The sequence below is a fragment of the Dasypus novemcinctus genome, chromosome 7 (assembly GCF_030445035.2).
Source record: "Dasypus novemcinctus isolate mDasNov1 chromosome 7, mDasNov1.1.hap2, whole genome shotgun sequence".
Lineage (NCBI taxonomy): Eukaryota > Metazoa > Chordata > Mammalia > Cingulata > Dasypodidae > Dasypus > Dasypus novemcinctus.
In genome coordinates, this window is record NC_080679.1 from 15,849,508 (window position 1) to 15,867,050 (window position 17,543).

Below are 17,543 nucleotides of genomic sequence, written 5' to 3' on the forward strand. Positions count from 1 at the left end.
GCAGTGGGTCTTAGTCCTCTTACTGGAGTCCTTTACAAATGCGATGAACATGGAGAGGGGGAGCCACAGACGCAGAAAGAACTCCCCACCCCGCCCCAGAAGTTGGCAGAGAAGGTCACAGAAGCCAGAGCTGAAATCATCAGAACCCAGGAGAGAGAAAGCCACAGAAGCAGAGGAAAGCTGGAGGCAGCCAGAAGCTGAGAGCAACGAGACCTGCAGAAGGGAGAGACTGTAGATGCCACCATTGCACCCTGCCACGTGGCAGGAGTCCAGGATCACTGCCAGCCAGTCTTTGGGGAGAAATCATCACCTGATGCCAGGATTTGGACATTTTTCTCAGTCTCAGAACTATCAGCTTCTAAGAATAAATCCCCACTGTAAAAGCCAACACATTTCTGTTATGTTGTCTTGATAACCTTTAGCAGACTAAATCAGTTATGTTCTTAACTTATGATCTTCATAATTTAAGCCCTGCCCAGCAAATCCAGGACCTCCAGACCATGCAGAGAAGACGTGTGTCTAGTTGCTGTGAAAACCCTTTTAAGAAGCTTGCTCTTGGGGCTCACCCCGCAGCTTCTGGATCAAGGACCACCAGCTTCGGTGGACTCTGCACATCCCCCAGAATGTTGGTGTATCTGTGTTTACAAGTGGAGTAGCTTTCATAAGCCTTATCTGCATATCTACTGCCTGCACGGAACACTCAGGAAACTTCCATGATCACCCATGTCTGAGATAAAAGCATCGTTTTGAGGCCCCTAGGACTACTTTTTCCTACATTTTGCAATCACTCTTCCTCTTCTGGAACTCAGGTATAGCACATAATTATTGCATTCCTAACAGAAAACACAAAAGCTCTCTATGGAGGCTGCTGTACTAAAAATAACCATTTTATCATGTCAGGGGTACCCAGTAAGGAAGTAAATAAAAGGTCTTGTGAGATTCTTCCACGGAAATTGAGCCAAAAATAAGGAGGTGGGGGCAGTATATAAGGGCCTCCCAGCAGAAGGAGGCATCAGACCTCCATTACCCCTGACCTCTCTCCCCTCACTTCACTGAGTCCTCTCTACTGACACCATGGGTTGCTGTGGCTGTGGAAGCTGTCGTGGCTGCAGTGGCGGCTGCAGTGGTGGCTGCAGAGGTGGCTGTGGAGGTGGCTGTGGTGGCTGCGGCAGCTGCACCACCTGCAGATGCTACCGGGTGGGCTGCTGCTCTGCCTGCTGCCCCTGCTGCTGCGGCTGCTGTGGGGGTTGCTGCAGCACCCCCGTGATCGTCTGCTGCCGCCGCTCCTGTGGCTGTGGCTCCTGTGGTTGTGGCTCCTGTGGCTACGTGAAGGGATGCTGCCAGCAGAAGTGTGGCTGCCAGCAGAAGTGCTGCTGCAAAAAGCAGTGCTGCTGCTAGGCGGGCCTGGCCATGTGGGTGCCAGGGACTTTTATTTCTCCCATTGCTAAAGTTTCCTCCAACCCAGCCTGATGCTTCTCTGCTGTCTCCCTGTTGCCTGGACTTGTGGGAACTTTTCTCTTTGGTTGTGTATCTCATACTCTGATTCTTCATTTTAGGATGGGTAAGACGAGCATCTTCTACAAGATCATCCCCAGGAAGACAATGGAGAACATCCTGACTGGTGCCCCATGGCTCGGAAAGTCTGCAGATGCTGCTGGTTTGGCTTCAGCTGGAGCAGCCAGGCCCCGTGTCCACACCTGAGCAGCAGAGCTGGGGGCCCAGACTCCCCCTCCACTTTGTCATCAGCGGCTCCCTGACCTACCTGTCCCTGGTGTGTGAGTTAGCTTTTTGCGCCCCATGTCAGGAACTGATATTTGTGCTCTCCTCTTTCTACTCTACGTGACTCAAGCTTTCACATGAGAGAAGCTTCCAAAGCAAGAGGGAATAATTAAATTCAAGGAAATGAGCACCTCCAGCACCTGGAGAGCAGATCACACCCCTGATCTCAGACCAGGAGCATCATGATCCTCAACATTTTATCCTACAGCATGTGTGCATGCCTATAGATTTTGATCTATCGGTTCTAGGTACAGTAGATTTCTTGATTTCTCAATTGCTACTTTGTAGTTCTATTAATAGTTATTACACAGCAACCTTCTGGATGCCTTAATAAATTCTACTGAAATTGTCCTTAAATATTGACTCACAAAAGCTTTCTATTTGGTGGTTCCCCGTGGAGGCGAGGGGAAGGGTAGTACTGATTTGGGAGGGAAGGCACCTCCTTGTATTGTTTGAATTTATTCTATGAACATGAACTACCTCTGTAAAAGAAATTTTAGACATGAACATTAAATTTTTTCATGTGTTATCTATTTGAATCTGTACTGTGATCTGAAATATTTTAATTTTTTTCCAAAGAGGCCTTAAATAAACTTATAATATTGTATCACTGATGTGGAGTAAGTGACCTTGGTAGTTGTTGAGGGCAGGGAGAGGGAAGAAGAGATGTGATGTGGGGGCATTTTTGGGACTTGGAGTTGTCCTAAATGATACTGCAGGGGCAGGTGCTGGACATTATATATCCTGCCATAACCCACTGAATGGACTGGGGAAGAGTGTAAACTACAATGTAAACTATAATCCATGCAGTGTAGCAGTGCTCCAAAATGTATTCACCAAATGCAATGAATGTGCCACAGTGATGAACCCTCTGGCCTCCGCTTTTCCTGAGGGATTCCTAGGGTGCCAGATCACATACCCAGGCACAGTTTCCCACCACGCCCCACATTCCTTCACTTCTACCCTCGCATTGGGAAGCTTGTCAGCGGCCTTCACTGCCACTGACTCTCAGGGTCCTGGGCTCTCCAGCATCCACTGCTCCTCTTTTCCCTCCTCCACCCATAACCTTGCAGCCCCCAGATTACACCTGTTGTCAAGTCTCTACTAAAGGTTCAGGGACAGCAGCGACTAATTTAAACTCACAGCCAAACACAGGTGTGCTCTTAGCCCCCAGATGTCCCCCTGCTCCTACCTTGCTGGCGTCCCTTAGCACCAGCCATCTGCCCTGCCCCCGTGGGATGCCCTTAACCATTGCTGCTCCCCTTGGAGTCCAGCAACAGCCACAACTAAACTCTAAGGAAAGGAAGAGGGTTTGCCAAGCCCTGGCAGGGCCCTACCCTGTGTCCTGTTCTCAGATCTGACTCAGCTCATGGTGCTGGATGGTGGGAATATCTACTCCCTTCAGGGTAAATCTGACCTTACTCTCACCCACACAGTTGTGGTCTTGTTCCACCCCATCCGTGCCCCACCCTGCCCCACCGCCTGGCCCACAGCAGGACAATTACCTCAGAACTCAGCAGACCAGCATCAGCACCTCCAGGCACTCAGACTTTAATTTCAGGCTTTACGTGTAGGAAGTATTCATATGATACCTTTGGGGAACTGACAAGCTGTCCTCTTGGTTTTCAGAGCTCCTCCTTTAGCCGGGGGTTAAAATCAGACAGAGCATCTTTTCTAGAGACTCAAGATCAGTGTCCCAAATCATTTGGGAGCATCAACTTGACCAAGGGCAAACATATTCTGCTCCCCCAGGCAAGGAGGAAACTTATGCAAACCAAAGAAACATGCCTCCCCAGACAGCTCCAAATCATTGGACAAAGCACAACACAAATAGGTGCCAAACTGACTTGGCCAAAAGGAACCTCCATCTGCCTCTGATCCTCCCTGTGAGAAAGGGGCAAGGGCCTTCCTACCTGTGTGTGCCCGAATCAAAAGAATCATCTGCCCCAAAGGTAACCTGGAGTCTCCGGATCTGAAGACAAAACCCTGCTTTAAACTTGTATATGAAACTTTGCTGTCACCATCGTTTTTACAGGGCACACAATTAGAGGAGGGAAGACCGTAGGTGAATTAGACTTTACACATTGGAACCTGAACTCGTCATCTGTTCCCCATCCCATCCCCCAGTAAGGTGCTTTCCCGGCCAATACACCCTTCTCAGTTAATCTGTTAACAGTAACTTTGTGATTCACCTTGCACAGGCTCAAATGAACTTGGTGCCATCTTGACTTCTGTTTCCTCTCTCACCCTACTTTGCTTTGTCAGCACATGTGATTGACTTGATGCTCTCATTATCTCCATGCCCACTCCTCAGATCCATCCCCATCACCTCCACCAAGCAAGGGCTTCCTGAGGATGGCCTCCCACCCCACCCCCCCCAGTCAATTCTCAAAGCCCTGCTCAGAGTGATCCTTTTCTAATGTAAGGCATGAAAACTCACTTCTCAACTCAAAAGCCTTCATGGTTTCCGACCTGGAATGACAGCACCCATAGAATGTGGCCATACACCCAAATCTCCCCATTGCTTGGCTGAAATCCCTACTGCCTGCACCCTCATTCAGTTAGCTGGTTAAGTAGCCCTTCCACTGTTCCCAGCCCCCTTTCCAGAAAGATCTGGATGCCTGGACAGACCCTTCCCTTGTCACCTTGTAGTCTTTACTCCAAGGGCATCTTCTCCTGGATGGCTATTTGAGCCACCCAATTTAAAACTGAAAATTTCCCCCATCCCCACAGTCTAAACCCTCTTGATCTGCTGTTTCATTTTCCATGACACTTCCGCTATTTGAATACACTGAATGTTTTTAGGGGACCTCAGGGACACAGGAAAAAATGTGTCGTGATCTCTTTGGTTCAGAAAATGCTCTGAGCACAGCCTTCTTTATTTAATGAGTCATTTTAATAATATAACAGGCCGGGACCTTGACAATGTGGACTAAATGTGAGGTTCCGCAACACCCCAACCTATCCTCCTGCATCCTACACCCAAGCTGGTCCTGCCCTAAAACCTGTGTTCATCATCCCTTTGTTTGTCTTTGGGCCTGACTTCATCGCATCTCTGTGCATTCCTTTCGGTGAATATGCTGCACTTCATTGGTCCATCCACTCTCCAGAGAGTGGGCATTTGGGTTGTTTCCAGAGGTTTGCCATTTTTGACAGTGCTGCTACCACATTCTTATATGTTGGAGCACATTTATTTGCAAGAATAGGCATCCACTGCTAGCCATGGAATTCCTGAGGCTCTCACATGCTCTATAATACACTTATTTCATGTTTATTGCCCATCTTCCCAGACTAGAATATTAGCCCTGTGAGGACAGGAATTTTTGTCTGTTGTGGCCATCGAGGTATTCCCAATGCTTAGGATGCTGCCTAGCCTCTTGCAGGCATTCATTAAATATTTGTAAGATGAGTAAATGTAATGTACCTATAACAATAGTATGCTACTGTTGAATAATTTTAGTTTTGCTGTTTTCCTCAGAAGCTAAGGCTGCATCCCACTGGTCTGAACCCAACACGGGCAAGGTCCCAGGCCTTACTTAATTTTGCATAACCTGCCATGATCAGACCAGCTTCTAACCCAGAAGGGGTGATCACCAGGTATGTATGCAGTGAGGTCATCTATTTTATATCATCATCTGGTTCCTCTGATGTACATATTAGTGTGATGGGCAGCAGGAAGTTCAAGTAATAAATCCCCAGCAAACACTGTAACTCCTTGTCTTCTAGGTATGTCTGAACACTGACTTGGGCCAGGCAGGAGCCCCCATTTCGGGTCTTGTGAAACCCTCACCAAGGCCTTTCTTTGGAAACATCCTTAGCGTTGGTATTTGATGTGTGTTTTTTAACTTGCCCCTGCCCCAGCCCCTTCTGCAGTACTTTCCAATGCAACACGGATGGAGCACCCAGTTTGTCTGAGTGCTGCTGGGAGAGCAGGAGAAAGATGGGAGAGACCTCCGTGGATCAGGGCAGGGACCGGCTTCCTCCTCGGGAAATGCAGTAAATCACCTTCCTCCTTCCCAGCCCAGCTGCCTGCCGCCCCACCCCCGAGCCCCAGGAGCTCTTCTGCCCTTTTACCACCTCTCACTTTCAACAGGCAACAGACTTAGGGACAAAGTCCGGAGTGTTCACAGAAAAGATTACTGTTCAGAAACTGGGCACACAGCATCATACTTTGTGTGTGATCTCACCTATGAGGGATTCTGAAAGACGTGTGAAAACAACCCATCATGACCTCTCTATTGATGTGTTCTGACATTATTTTTCCTTATGTGAGTATATAGTGTTTGATGAGACAGTGTTTTGTGACCACAATCTGCCACAGAAATAGGTAATGAGTACTGGCAATGGCAATAAAAACCTCATTAGACTCTAACAGGGTTTTTGGTAATAGGATCAAACGCAAATAATCAAGACCCCAAAATAAATATACCTTGCTTTAGATGCTGAATTTTAGAAACAGAGATCAAAATCTGTTAGAAAAGTTGGATCTACGGATAGAGAGAAAATGATGAACTGAGTCCACTGATACAATGGTCCCAAAATCTTTTTTTCTGACTTATATCAGAGGAAGCCACTGAACCTTTACCATCCTGTAAAAAGCTAATAGAGATAGATTATCCACTCATTACTCTAAATCCATCTCAAATAAATATCAGAGATCTTAATTTGCTGGATTTAACTGTATCTTTTGGTTAGATGCATTAAAATGAGGCAAGAGATTTAATGATCTTCGGCACCAATTTGTTATGGTTTATTAGGGAAAGAATTGCCTTGGGTTACAAAGACAAAATACAGCAGACATAGGATACAGAAAGAGGGAAGAAGAAATAGAAAAACATTTCAACAGCACAAATTCAAGAAAGCATAGCATTGAAAATCATCATTTTGTTCTGCCAGGCTCATACTTTGGTGATGGTTGAAGAAGGCTTCCAGTGGTGTTTTTCATTTGGGGGCTGGATCTCAGAAAGCAGGAGATATGGATTAAACTTAGCCTGGGCACCAGTTCTCATATCATCCTTAAGACTTGCAAACCAGGGAGGACTGTCAGGAAGAAAGAAAGTCTTACCAATAGGACAGTTGCCTGCAGCACCTACCCAGAGGCCAGGCAGCCCCCCCTAGCAGCAGCATTGCTTCTTGAAGCAGCACTTCTGCTGGCAGCCACACTTCTGCTGGCAACAGCCCTTCACGCAGCCACAGGAGCTGCAGCCACAGGAGCCACAGCCACAGGAGCGGCGGCAGCAGACGACCACGGGGGTGCTGCAGCAGCCCCCACAGCAGCCACAGCAGCAGGGGCAGCAGGCAGAGCAGCAGCCCACCCGGTAGCATCTGCAGGTGGTGCAGCTGCCGCAGCCACCACCGCAGCCACCACTGCAGCCACCATTGCAGCCACCACCACAGCCGCCACTGCAGCCACCACAGCTTCCACAGCCACAGCAACCCATGGTGTCAGTAGAGAGGACTAGGGTGAATGAGGGGAGAGGAGTCAGGCGGTGAAGTCTGAGGCTCCTTCTGCTGGGAGGCCCTTTTATACAATGTTTGGGGACAGGGGAAGGTGGACACATGATCCCTTCCTTGTCGCTCTTTGGTTCAGGTGTCATGGGAGAATCTCATAAAAACTTCCTGCTTGGATGTTGACTGGATTTAATAGATTATCTGTTTTGTTTATTTTTCTGATTCAAATTCCCTAAAAATTCCAGCAAAGGCCCCTGGGAGCCAAGGTAAAGGGGAAGCAGACTAGAACGTGGCGGGCAGACAAGGAAGGCACGGCTGAGGGAAGCATGTTCACGGTGTGGGAAATCATGGTCTGTCACCTGAGCAGTCAGTGTTACTAGGAGGCTCTTCCTGTGAAAAGCCCAGAAGTCCTCTCACTAAAAGCTGGGAAATGAAAGGGGCCCCAGGCTCCAATGCCACTGCCAGATGAGCCTGCTCACCAGTAGACAGAAGGTTTTTAATCCCCGCCACATCACGGCAAAGCGCGGCTCTGTATTTCATAAGTCAGTTTATCTAGCATTGTGTGATTATCTACAAAGCACAAGTAAACCTTTGCAACAGTTCATTTTCTGACACAATTCCTACTGCATTCAAAATAAAAGGGTATTTTGTAATTAGAATGAGAGAAGAATTGGGTACTGGAAAAGAGTGTTACCAAGTGACATCTAAAAGGAAGACCTACTGCCAAAATAATATGGCCCTTCCACAGATGAATGAATAAGCAAAATGTACTTGCAAAGGACTGTTATTCAGCCATAAAAAGGAATGAAGTTCTGGTACGTGCCACAGCATGGATGATCCCTAAAGAGATCATGTTAAGGGAAATGAGCCAGACATAAGAGGACACATACGTGTGTTCTCACTGATATGCAGAACTTAGAATAAGCAAATTCATAGAGACGTTAGTAGGTTAGAGGTTCCCAGGAGCTGGGAGCAAGGCAGGGGGGAGAATAGAGTTATCGCTTAAGGGCTACAGAGTTTCTATTGGAGGGAATGAAAAAGTTTGGGTAATGGATGTTGGTGATAGCTGCACAAAATTGTGATTGGAAGTATCACCAGTGAATTGTACACTTGAAAATAGTTAAAATGTGAAGTATTGAGTTGCATATAAATATATGTGATAACAGTAAAAAGTGAAAAATAATAATGGCCTACCATGGAAGATAAAACAAGAGAAATAAATCAAAATCAAACAGAAAGGGAGAAAAAGAGAGAGAGAGAGAAAAAAACGAGATAGTCCAGAAAAATAAAGGATTATACATGTAGGAAATGTAATTACACTAGAGCATTGGACCCATCATAAGCAATACTTCTGTTGTTATAATTAAACAACCAACAGGTGTGGCTTTTATCAATAAAGTGAGGTAAATATATTGGGAGTGGTAGAGGAGAAGTAAATTCCTATCTCTCTTATCAGATATTAGCATGGGCAATCAGGAAATAGCCATGTAAAGGGAATCAATGGGAAATATGGAAGCAGCTGCCAGGCCCTGTGGACCAAACTAAAGGGTGAGGTTGGATGGGAGAGGGGACCAAGGAGTTATTTCAACCATGTATATATATTACATTAATAAATGTTCAAGACATTTTGGACAACAGCTGGCATGACCCTGTCACACAGTTTCACGTGGCCTGGTAACAGTGGACCTACCGCCCAGCCTTAGCTCCTACTCTAATTCACAGGGCAAAGAATGGCACAAAATGTTCAGTTATGAAATCCTACCAGCCCAGGGGCTCGTTAAATCTTTGTTAAATTATTGAGGGATAACTTTCTTTAGATGAGCCAGAGGCAACTATATCGCTATTGAAATAATAGATGAGAAGACGCTTTGGAAAAATAAAATACTGTGGCTAGGTTTCTCGCCAACCTCACCATTATTGATGGGGTGGGATTAATTTTTGGTGGGGTGGGAGTGGGGTTGTCCTGTACATCACAGGATATTTAGCAGTATCTCTGGCCTCTACCCACTAGATATCAGCAGCGCTCCTCCCTCCAGCTGTGACACCCCAAAAGGGCTTCAGATACCACATGATCCTGCAATACCACTACTGGGTACATACCAGAAGAACTGAGAGCAGTGACGTGAACAGACATCTGCACATAATGGCATTATTCACGATTTCCAAAAGTTGGAAACAACCCAGGGATTCACCAACCGATGAATGGGCAAACAAACTGTGGTGTAGTCACACAATGGAATATCATGCAGCTATAAGAAGAAATGAAGTCGTAAAGCATATGACAACATGGATGAACGTGGAGGACATTATGGTGAGTGAAGAAAACCAGATCAAAAGGACAAGTACTGTATGATTGCATTACTACAAACCAAATATATTATGTAACAGATTGTATGATTAAAAAAAGGATGTATATGTACCCAGTACATTTAAATGAGAAATATATGTTTTTATTCAATTATGCCCTTTCTAAAGGACAATTGCTAGTAGTATCTACTTTGCAGTACAATCTACCTCACTGAGGATAGATGCAATTAAGTGTCCAGTATGAAGTTATGTAAGCAAACGGAGTTCCTTTCTTCTTCTACAATTAGGAACAAAAGCTACAGTGTATGCAAAGTAAGTCTCCTATATGTATTATGACCCTCCTTAAGTAGTTACAATAAAGGTATAATTATTTCAGACCAGGAAACACAAATCCAGGTAGGATATAAATTACATCTATTTTTAAAATTGGACATCATCTATTCCCAGTCCAGGAAAACAAGTTACTGAGAGAGCAAGGCTTTGCACAGGACCTGAAGCCAGCTGGCGGTGGAATTTCTTGGTCCGTTCGTCCACCACTTCCTAGATATTAGAAAAGAAAGGGGACATGAGGTGCTGTGGGGAGCTTGTTTGGAAATGTGTTATAAAGCTTCCAACCCTGGAGCTGCCTCTTCCACGCAGTTTTCCTGCGTTTTGACCATTGACTCAAGGACAAAAGTGAACCTAAAAGTAAATGAGGAATACTGTCTTTTTAGTCTCAGCACCCAATGACATGGGAGAAAAGGCAGATCAGGGTGCTTTGTCTCTCCACTTGGGATCCAGCTTTCCTTCCATGCAGCAGCGAGGTATCTGAGAGCCGAGAAGCTTCCTTTGAAACCAAGGAAAAAGATCTTCACTAAAGATGTGGAATCCTGGGAAGCGGGCTTTGCCCAGTGGTTAGGGCATCTGCCTACCACGTGAGAGGTCTGCGGTTCAAACCCCGGGCCTCCTTCACCCGTGTGGAGCTGGCCCATGAGCAGTGCTGATGCGCGCAAGGAGTGCCGATCCACACAGGGGTGTCCCCTGCGTAGGGGAGCCCCATGCGCAAGGAGTGCGCACCCTAAGGAGAGCCGTCCAGTGCAAAAGAAAGTGCAGGCTGCCCAAGAATGGCCCTGCCCACATGGAGAGTTGACACAAGATAACGCAACCAAAAGAAATACAGATTCCTGTGCTGCTGACAACAACAGAAGCGGACAAAAAGAACACGCAACAAAATGGACACAGAGAACAGACAACTGGGGCAGGGGGGAGGGGAGAGAAATAAAAATTTAAAAATTAAAATAAAAAAAAAAAGATGTGGAATCCTGGTGAGTGGGAAAAAGATGTGCTTTCATCAATGAGACTTGTCTTTGGAGACTGTCAGATTAAAGAAAGGCTAAACATTTAGAAGCATGTTGTTTTTATCAGAAACATAACGTGGGGAAGAAGCAAATGCTAAAATAAGCCATTTTATGAGGTCAAAGGTGTTCAATAAGGAAATAGACTCAGGATCTTGTGAAATACTCCCAAGATAGCCAGTGGGGGGAAAAAGAAACAAGGAAGTGGCAACACCCATGTGGGGGGTGGGGAGCAGAATATTTAAGGGTCCCTAATCCATCAGACTCCTTCACCCCCTGACTCCTCTCCCCTCACTCACCTGAGTCCTCTCTACTGACACCATGGGTTGCTGTGGCTGTGGAAGCTGTGGTGGTTGCAGTGGTGGCTGCAGTGGCAGTTGCGGTGGTGGCTGTGGTGGTGGCTGTGGTGGCTGTGGCAGCTGCACCACCTGCAGATGCTACCGGGTGGGCTGCTGCTCTTCCTGCTGCCCCTGCTGCTGCGGCTGCTGTGGGGGCTGCTGCAGCACCCCCGTGGTCGTCTGCTGCCACCACTCCTGTGGCTGTGGCTCCTGTGGCTGCGTGAAGGGCTGCTGCCAGCAGAAGTGTGGCTGCCAGCAGAAGTGCTGCTGCAAGAAACAGTGCTGCTGCTAGGCAGGCTGCTGGACTCCTGCCTCTAGGGCGGGAGGTGCTGGGACTGCTCCCACTATTTGGTAAGCCTTTCCTTCATCCTTCCTGCCTGCTTCCTCCCTGCCCTACCTGCCTGAATGTCTTAGAACTGCTGGTATTATTCTGTCCCTTGTGCATTGAAGTTTCAGGGCTGTTTTGTCTCTTCAGAGTGTTATATGACTCAAAATTTTCTCCCTGTATCTCCCAAGATTTAGTGTCTGGGAGGTACGAATTCTGTCACCTCTGTAATCTTGTCTCCATTGAGGAAAAAAGATAAAAGACTAACAAATATTATAACTTTAGAGGGTGGCCCAGCCACCCACGTAAAAATCTATTTGTTATGTATATAATGAAATAAAATCATGATATATAATAATTAACCTTCCTAAAAAATTTGTCTATGATGAACATTTTGTTCTTTTGCATTATAGATCCATTAACCTCTGTATTATTCCATACCTCTGTGAAGAACAAGGTCAAACTTTCTTAATAAAAATTATAAAATTCCTACAAAAATAACTTTTCCTTACCCTAAAGAGTCTCCATGTTCTACAAGATGTGTTCCCTTCTCACGGGTGACACCAATGGAGCAGAAGACAATGGATAATATTTAGATATACTTTGTATATTAGTCAGCCAAAGGGGTGCTGATGCAATATACCAGAAATCTGTTGACTTTTATAAAGGGCATTTATTTGTGGTAGAAGCTTACAGTTAACAGGCCATAAAGCATGATTTACTTCCCTCACCAGTATACTGCCCCATGGTGGAGCAAGATGGTTGCCAACATCGGCCAGGGTTCAGGCTTCCTGGGTTCCTCTCTTCCCAGGGATTGCTTCTCTCTCGGCTCAGGGTTCCTCTCTTCTAGGGCCTTGCTTCTCTTTCCTCACAACCAAACTCCTCTGTGTGCTTACTTCCCGGGGCTCCAGCTCAAGACTAGCATCAAAACTCCAGCATCAAAGCTCCAACTCTGTCCTTTGCCATGCCTTTTATCTGTGAATCCCCACCTACCAAGGGGTGGGGACTCAATGCCCTAATGACGTGGCCCAATCAAAGACCTAATCATAACTTAATCATGTCCAGGTACAGACCAGATTACAAACATAATCCTATATCTATTTTTGGAATTCATAACTATATCAAACTGATACACTTGGCATGGGATTCACTTTGTGGATAATTGATCCTATACTCTCCTAACATGGATTTTAAAATAAAGCAAAATTTGAGGCCAAATCACCAAGCTTCAGTTATCAACATCACAAAGGGCCATTCCTGTTCTCACCTACAGATTGCCTTATGATGCCTGTCCTGTGCCAAATTCTGGTTGCAGGTATTTGGATAGCCCCAGTATGGTATAACATAACTTCTCTCCTTCTCTTGGTATAATTTTCACTCATCCATTTATTCAACAAATAAGACAGTGTCTATATGAAGCCAGACAATCATCAGCCAGGCACTACAGCTCTAAAGATAAACACCTTTGCCTTCAAAAAGTTGACATTCTAGGAAGGAAACAGATAAATTAGGGTCCATTACAATGGCAGCTTTATAATGTCAGATTTTCTTCACTTGGTCACCTTTTATCCACTCCTATGCCAACTATCCAAATAGATTTTCATGTCCATTATTACAGTCACATTGCTAAAAGTCAACCTAGGAGGCCTGGATTCATTAGCTAGATAAGCCTACAAGTGAGTAGCTAGCACAATGCACAGCGTTTCCACTGGGCCCCCCAGCAGCTTGCACAAGTAACCACTGCCTCCGCCCCCATGACTTTCCCCCTCTGGCTTCTACAATGCCTTCCTCACTGAGGCTCCTCTTTGCTCCCCTTATCTCCTTCTCAGCCTCCTCCATAGGTTCTTTCTCAAAGTTGAAGCCCCAGGCTCAGCCCCTGGCCATCTTCTCCAACATGGAGCTATCAACTGGTCTCTATTCATTCTGTCTTTTTTTTCCCATGGCACTTTCCACTTTGTAATATACTCTAAAACTGATGAACTTGTGTTTCCTGTTTGTTCTTTCCTCTGCCTCCCTCCACCCCCAGAAGTTCTCCAAGGCAGAGACTCTGTTCACCTAGAACAGAGTCTGGCACACAGTAGATGCTCATCAAAGAATGTCTTAATGGAAAAAAAGGCTTTTTTAAAAAACCTTTTCAGGATGGGAAATGTCAAACATATATAAAAGTGGAGAATAGTATAAGGAATTGCCAAGACCCATGACCCAGGTAACAATCACCGACACATGTCCAGTCTCTTGTCATCTCTACCCTCGACCCACAGCCCTTCACTACTGGATTGTATTGAATCAAATCCAGACGTCATGTCATCTCATCTGCAAATCCTTCCATGTGTGTTCCTGTGAATGAATGGATTCCTCTTCTTCTCTCTTTAGCTTAGACTACGGCTGGGAGCTATCACAGGATCAGAGAAGTAAACATCTCTATGTCCAATCTGAGGTCCTTCTTGAAGGAGATGTGTGAGTTATACAGAGTAACAAAGGGCAGCCATGCTCCTTCAAGCCTTCGGGACAGGAGTCCTCGCTCACAGCACAGCTGTCTTGGAAGAAGGCAAGGCAGCAGGGAGGAATGAAGGAAGTAGGAGCTTTGGGGCCAGACATTCAGGCATTTGGATTCCAGCTCTGTGATTTAGTAGATGATCTTGGAAAATTGCAAGCTCTGGGAGCCTGAGGTCCTTCATCATATAACAGAGGATAACAGCTGCTCTGGTTTTTTTCTCAAGGGCTGAAGGTGACAACAAATGACCTATCTGCCACAAAGTTGGCCAGGGCTGCCTGCCGCTCAGCAGAGCATAAGTGTCAAGAGGAGACTCTAAAGCCAAACACCCTCATTCATATCCTGGTCTGCAGCAATTGACTCCTGTGACTTGGGCAAGCTAATTCACCCTCTTCAATGGCCTCGTCTTTTTTTTTTACTGATGCATATTAATAAAGTATACAATTTATCCAAAGTGTACAACCAATGATATGTGATATGATCACATAGTTGTGCATTCATCACTTCAATGATTATTAAAGCATTTTCATTATTTCAATAATAATAATAAACAGAAAACAGACAAACAAGAAAATTCCTCACCTCTCAATCTCTGTTTCCCCTGCTGCCCATAGCTGCCATTTTTGGCAAATCTTGTACAATTATCTATTTGTTTATTAAACAGTTTTGTTGAGATATATTCACTCATCTTTTAAGTGGGGCTGATCATTGTACTTACCTCATAGGCTGTTATAGGAATTAAGTGAGTTAATGTTTACAAAGTGCCAGGCACCTAGTAAGGGCTGAAGAAGGGATTCATAATTAAAGTGCGCATGCTTGGAGGTTAGGGATGGTTCCTTTTACTTATTCAATCATCCCAATGTCTCTTGGCAAAGCTCTGCAGCCTTTCCCACCCCCTTTCTTAAAATTCTCTTTCCCTTAGTTTCCTTGATGCTATACTTTTTGCATACCCATTCCTCCTCTAGAACCTAACACCCCCCAATAAACCTGATACCCCCCCAAATGTTCTGAACTCTGGACTCTCTCTGCACACTCTTGAAGAGGGGCTGGGATGGTCCTCGGCTGGCTTCGTTCACTGCACGGCAGAGTAGACAGACATACCGAACTAGGCTAGGAAAGAAAAGTGGCTTTATTTGCCGGTAGGAGACCAGAGATGCACAATCTCAAATCAGCTTCTTCATTAAGAGGTTTTCTCACAGCTTTTATACTGGTTCAAACAAAGAAAGTTAATCGTTAGGATGGCATTTCCAAGAAGGATCCGGAAAAATTAATTTTTGCTTTCGCAGTTACTCTTAAAATATGCATGGCTTTGGATGGATTGTATACTTAATTAGTATGTATCAATAAAATTGATTTAAAAATTTTTTTTAAAATATCGAATGACAAAAAATATGCATGGTATCTGGGGTCATACAATCTTGGGATGATAAGGATGGGAGGTGGTACAAATTTGAGGGTACAGATAACGTGGATATGAGTAAAGATAATGAGCAAGGGAGTACATAGTCACATACTTTCAGTGGAACTAAATCTGGTTAATGTTAAACCTGTAGCTCTGTGTGCCTCCTGACGTGAGCAAGAGTTACCTTGAATTTTTCTAACATTATAAGATACAGTACAATGCCTTAATGTTTAAGCTAGATTGGTTTTTTCTAGTACTATAAATTCCCCCCTGATTAAACATACATTTCCAATCTTGGGAATTTGAGCATCATTTGATCTGGCTACTTCCTGCTGAGATAGGGCATAATAGTGACAGGGTAGTCTGATGGAAGCACTACCTCATGAGGCAGATAATGCTGATTTGACTCAGAGGGACTTGCTTCAGGGGAGGACAATGTTCCATAAAAGGAAAAGGGTGTGGTAACTATTTGCTTTGATATTTGATTGCACAAGGAGATGATATATTTAAGGAGGAGCACAAAGGTTAGAATTACCATTAGAAAAACTACAATCCCTGCTTGGAGGAAGGTTATTAACCAGAAGCCAATTCCTGCAGGTAACCTACTAAACAAATCATAGAAACTAAAACTAGTGCTGGGAATAGATAAGGCTTGAATTTGATTATTCATGGGGGCTAAAAGAGAGGAGCCATTACTTGATTCATTGGGGATATAGGTATAATATTCTGTTTTAAGGATAGCAGAAGTCTCTCCTTGAGAGGCAGTTAAGATATCTAAGGCCCCCCGGTCTAGGAGAACAGCTTTGCACATTAAAATCATTTCTGCACTCATCAGGGCTATGCTATGGTAGCTGTCATTTACTGCCAAGTAATAAAGTTGTTTAAGCCTTCTACCAGGACAATAACATCTTCAACTCCAATGGAAGGGATGAAGATTTCTGCCTGGTGAACATACCAGTGAAAAGTAGACGGACTCCATCTAGTTTGTAGTAGTGGTAAATTAGCTACTGCAGATAGAAGGGAACAGTTCCTTGTGCCCAAGGCAATTCCAAAGGATATCTACCTATCCAACCTTGAAGGAGCCAGGCCACAAGTTTGTTCTGCAAATCCATTGGGTCCCATTGGGGACCACCCAGTATATTCCAGGTCTATTCATCCAACCAGTTCTAAACCAATCACTAGCTAATAAAGTGATGGTACATTTACAATTCTCAGGTGGCAGGTGTCTGAGAGTTAGGTTGTTCTGTTGAGTGATTTCTTTGCTCCCAACAAAGAAGTTCTATGTGACTTTGCTGGCCATATCCTGGTATAAACCAGACAATTATATCCCAAAATTGGAAGGGGCTATCCTTTTCTTTCATAGATTATCTATCATTTAACTCATAAGAATATTGTAAGGCAGTTTCAGCAGTAACCTTATCAGAAAATATGAGATGATGTCCTGGTTGGGATAAACTTACCTGCCATAGATCTCTATCAGTCCTAGTTATGTCAGTAGTATTTAGTGTCCCTTGTCAAGGTTGCATTTCCTTTATTAGTGACTTCAAGGCTTTCTAGTCTGTTCCTTTTAGTGGGGATATTCACCAAGGCAGGCCGGATGTACTAGAGATAGGTAATTGTCCACAAAACCCACAGTTAGATTGACTTATAGAGGTGGCATAAGAGTGTGCCCACTGAAGGAATGAATTGTCATCTTGTGTTTTTACAGGCAGGATTTGGAAGACAGGTATTAAATAAATGAGAATACTCACCTTACTAACTTTAGACAAGAACATAAAAATAACGAGCTTGTTTATGCAGGTGTTCTTTTAAACAAATGTTTGAGTCCTTCTAATGGTTCACAAGTATATTTATGCTCTGGGTCATCAGGGGAGGGAGGCGATGGCAACAGCTGCTTTGGGGCTGACTGGTGGGGGGTCCCCATACAGGAATGTTTGCAGTTTGGCCCTGGTATGATATATCCAAGGTGTGATGCCCTGCAACTTAAGAGAAGAACAAGTGACTAGTAACATTAGGTAGGGTGCAACCCACTTTGGGTTTAGCTGTGCCTGGGCATGTTGGTCTTTCCTGGCACACAGCCACACCCAGTCTCCAGGTTGATAACTGTGAAAAG

At 44.9% G+C, this 17,543-nt stretch overlaps 3 protein-coding genes across 3 annotated transcripts; 2 read left to right on the top strand and 1 right to left on the bottom strand.

Moving 5' to 3' along the window:
• The first annotated feature begins 1,074 nt into the window (after positions 1 to 1,074).
• LOC131279116 (small cysteine and glycine repeat-containing protein 9-like) lies at positions 1,075 to 1,398 on the top strand. The gene has a single exon (XM_058299992.1). It carries the CDS (start codon positions 1,075 to 1,077, stop codon positions 1,396 to 1,398), a length of 324 nt encoding a protein of 107 aa, XP_058155975.1.
• Positions 1,399 to 6,893: 5,495 nt separating this feature from the next.
• LOC131279118 (small cysteine and glycine repeat-containing protein 7-like) lies at positions 6,894 to 7,220 on the bottom strand. The gene has a single exon (XM_058299994.1). It carries the CDS (start codon positions 7,218 to 7,220, stop codon positions 6,894 to 6,896), a length of 327 nt encoding a protein of 108 aa, XP_058155977.1.
• Positions 7,221 to 11,157: 3,937 nt separating this feature from the next.
• On the top strand, positions 11,158 to 11,501 carry LOC131279119 (small cysteine and glycine repeat-containing protein 6-like). Its single transcript, XM_058299995.1, has one exon. It carries the CDS (start codon positions 11,193 to 11,195, stop codon positions 11,499 to 11,501), a length of 309 nt encoding a protein of 102 aa, XP_058155978.1. The 5' UTR covers positions 11,158 to 11,192.
• The last annotated feature ends 6,042 nt before the right edge of the window (positions 11,502 to 17,543 follow it).

What these genes read in the sequence shown, in the direction of transcription:
- LOC131279116 (XM_058299992.1), top strand. Translation starts at nt 1,075, where the DNA reads ATGGGTTGCTGTGGCTGTGGAAGCTGTCGTGGCTGCAGTGGCGGCTGC.
- LOC131279118 (XM_058299994.1), bottom strand. Translation starts at nt 7,220, where the DNA reads ATGGGTTGCTGTGGCTGTGGAAGCTGTGGTGGCTGCAGTGGCGGCTGT.
- LOC131279119 (XM_058299995.1), top strand. Translation starts at nt 11,193, where the DNA reads ATGGGTTGCTGTGGCTGTGGAAGCTGTGGTGGTTGCAGTGGTGGCTGC.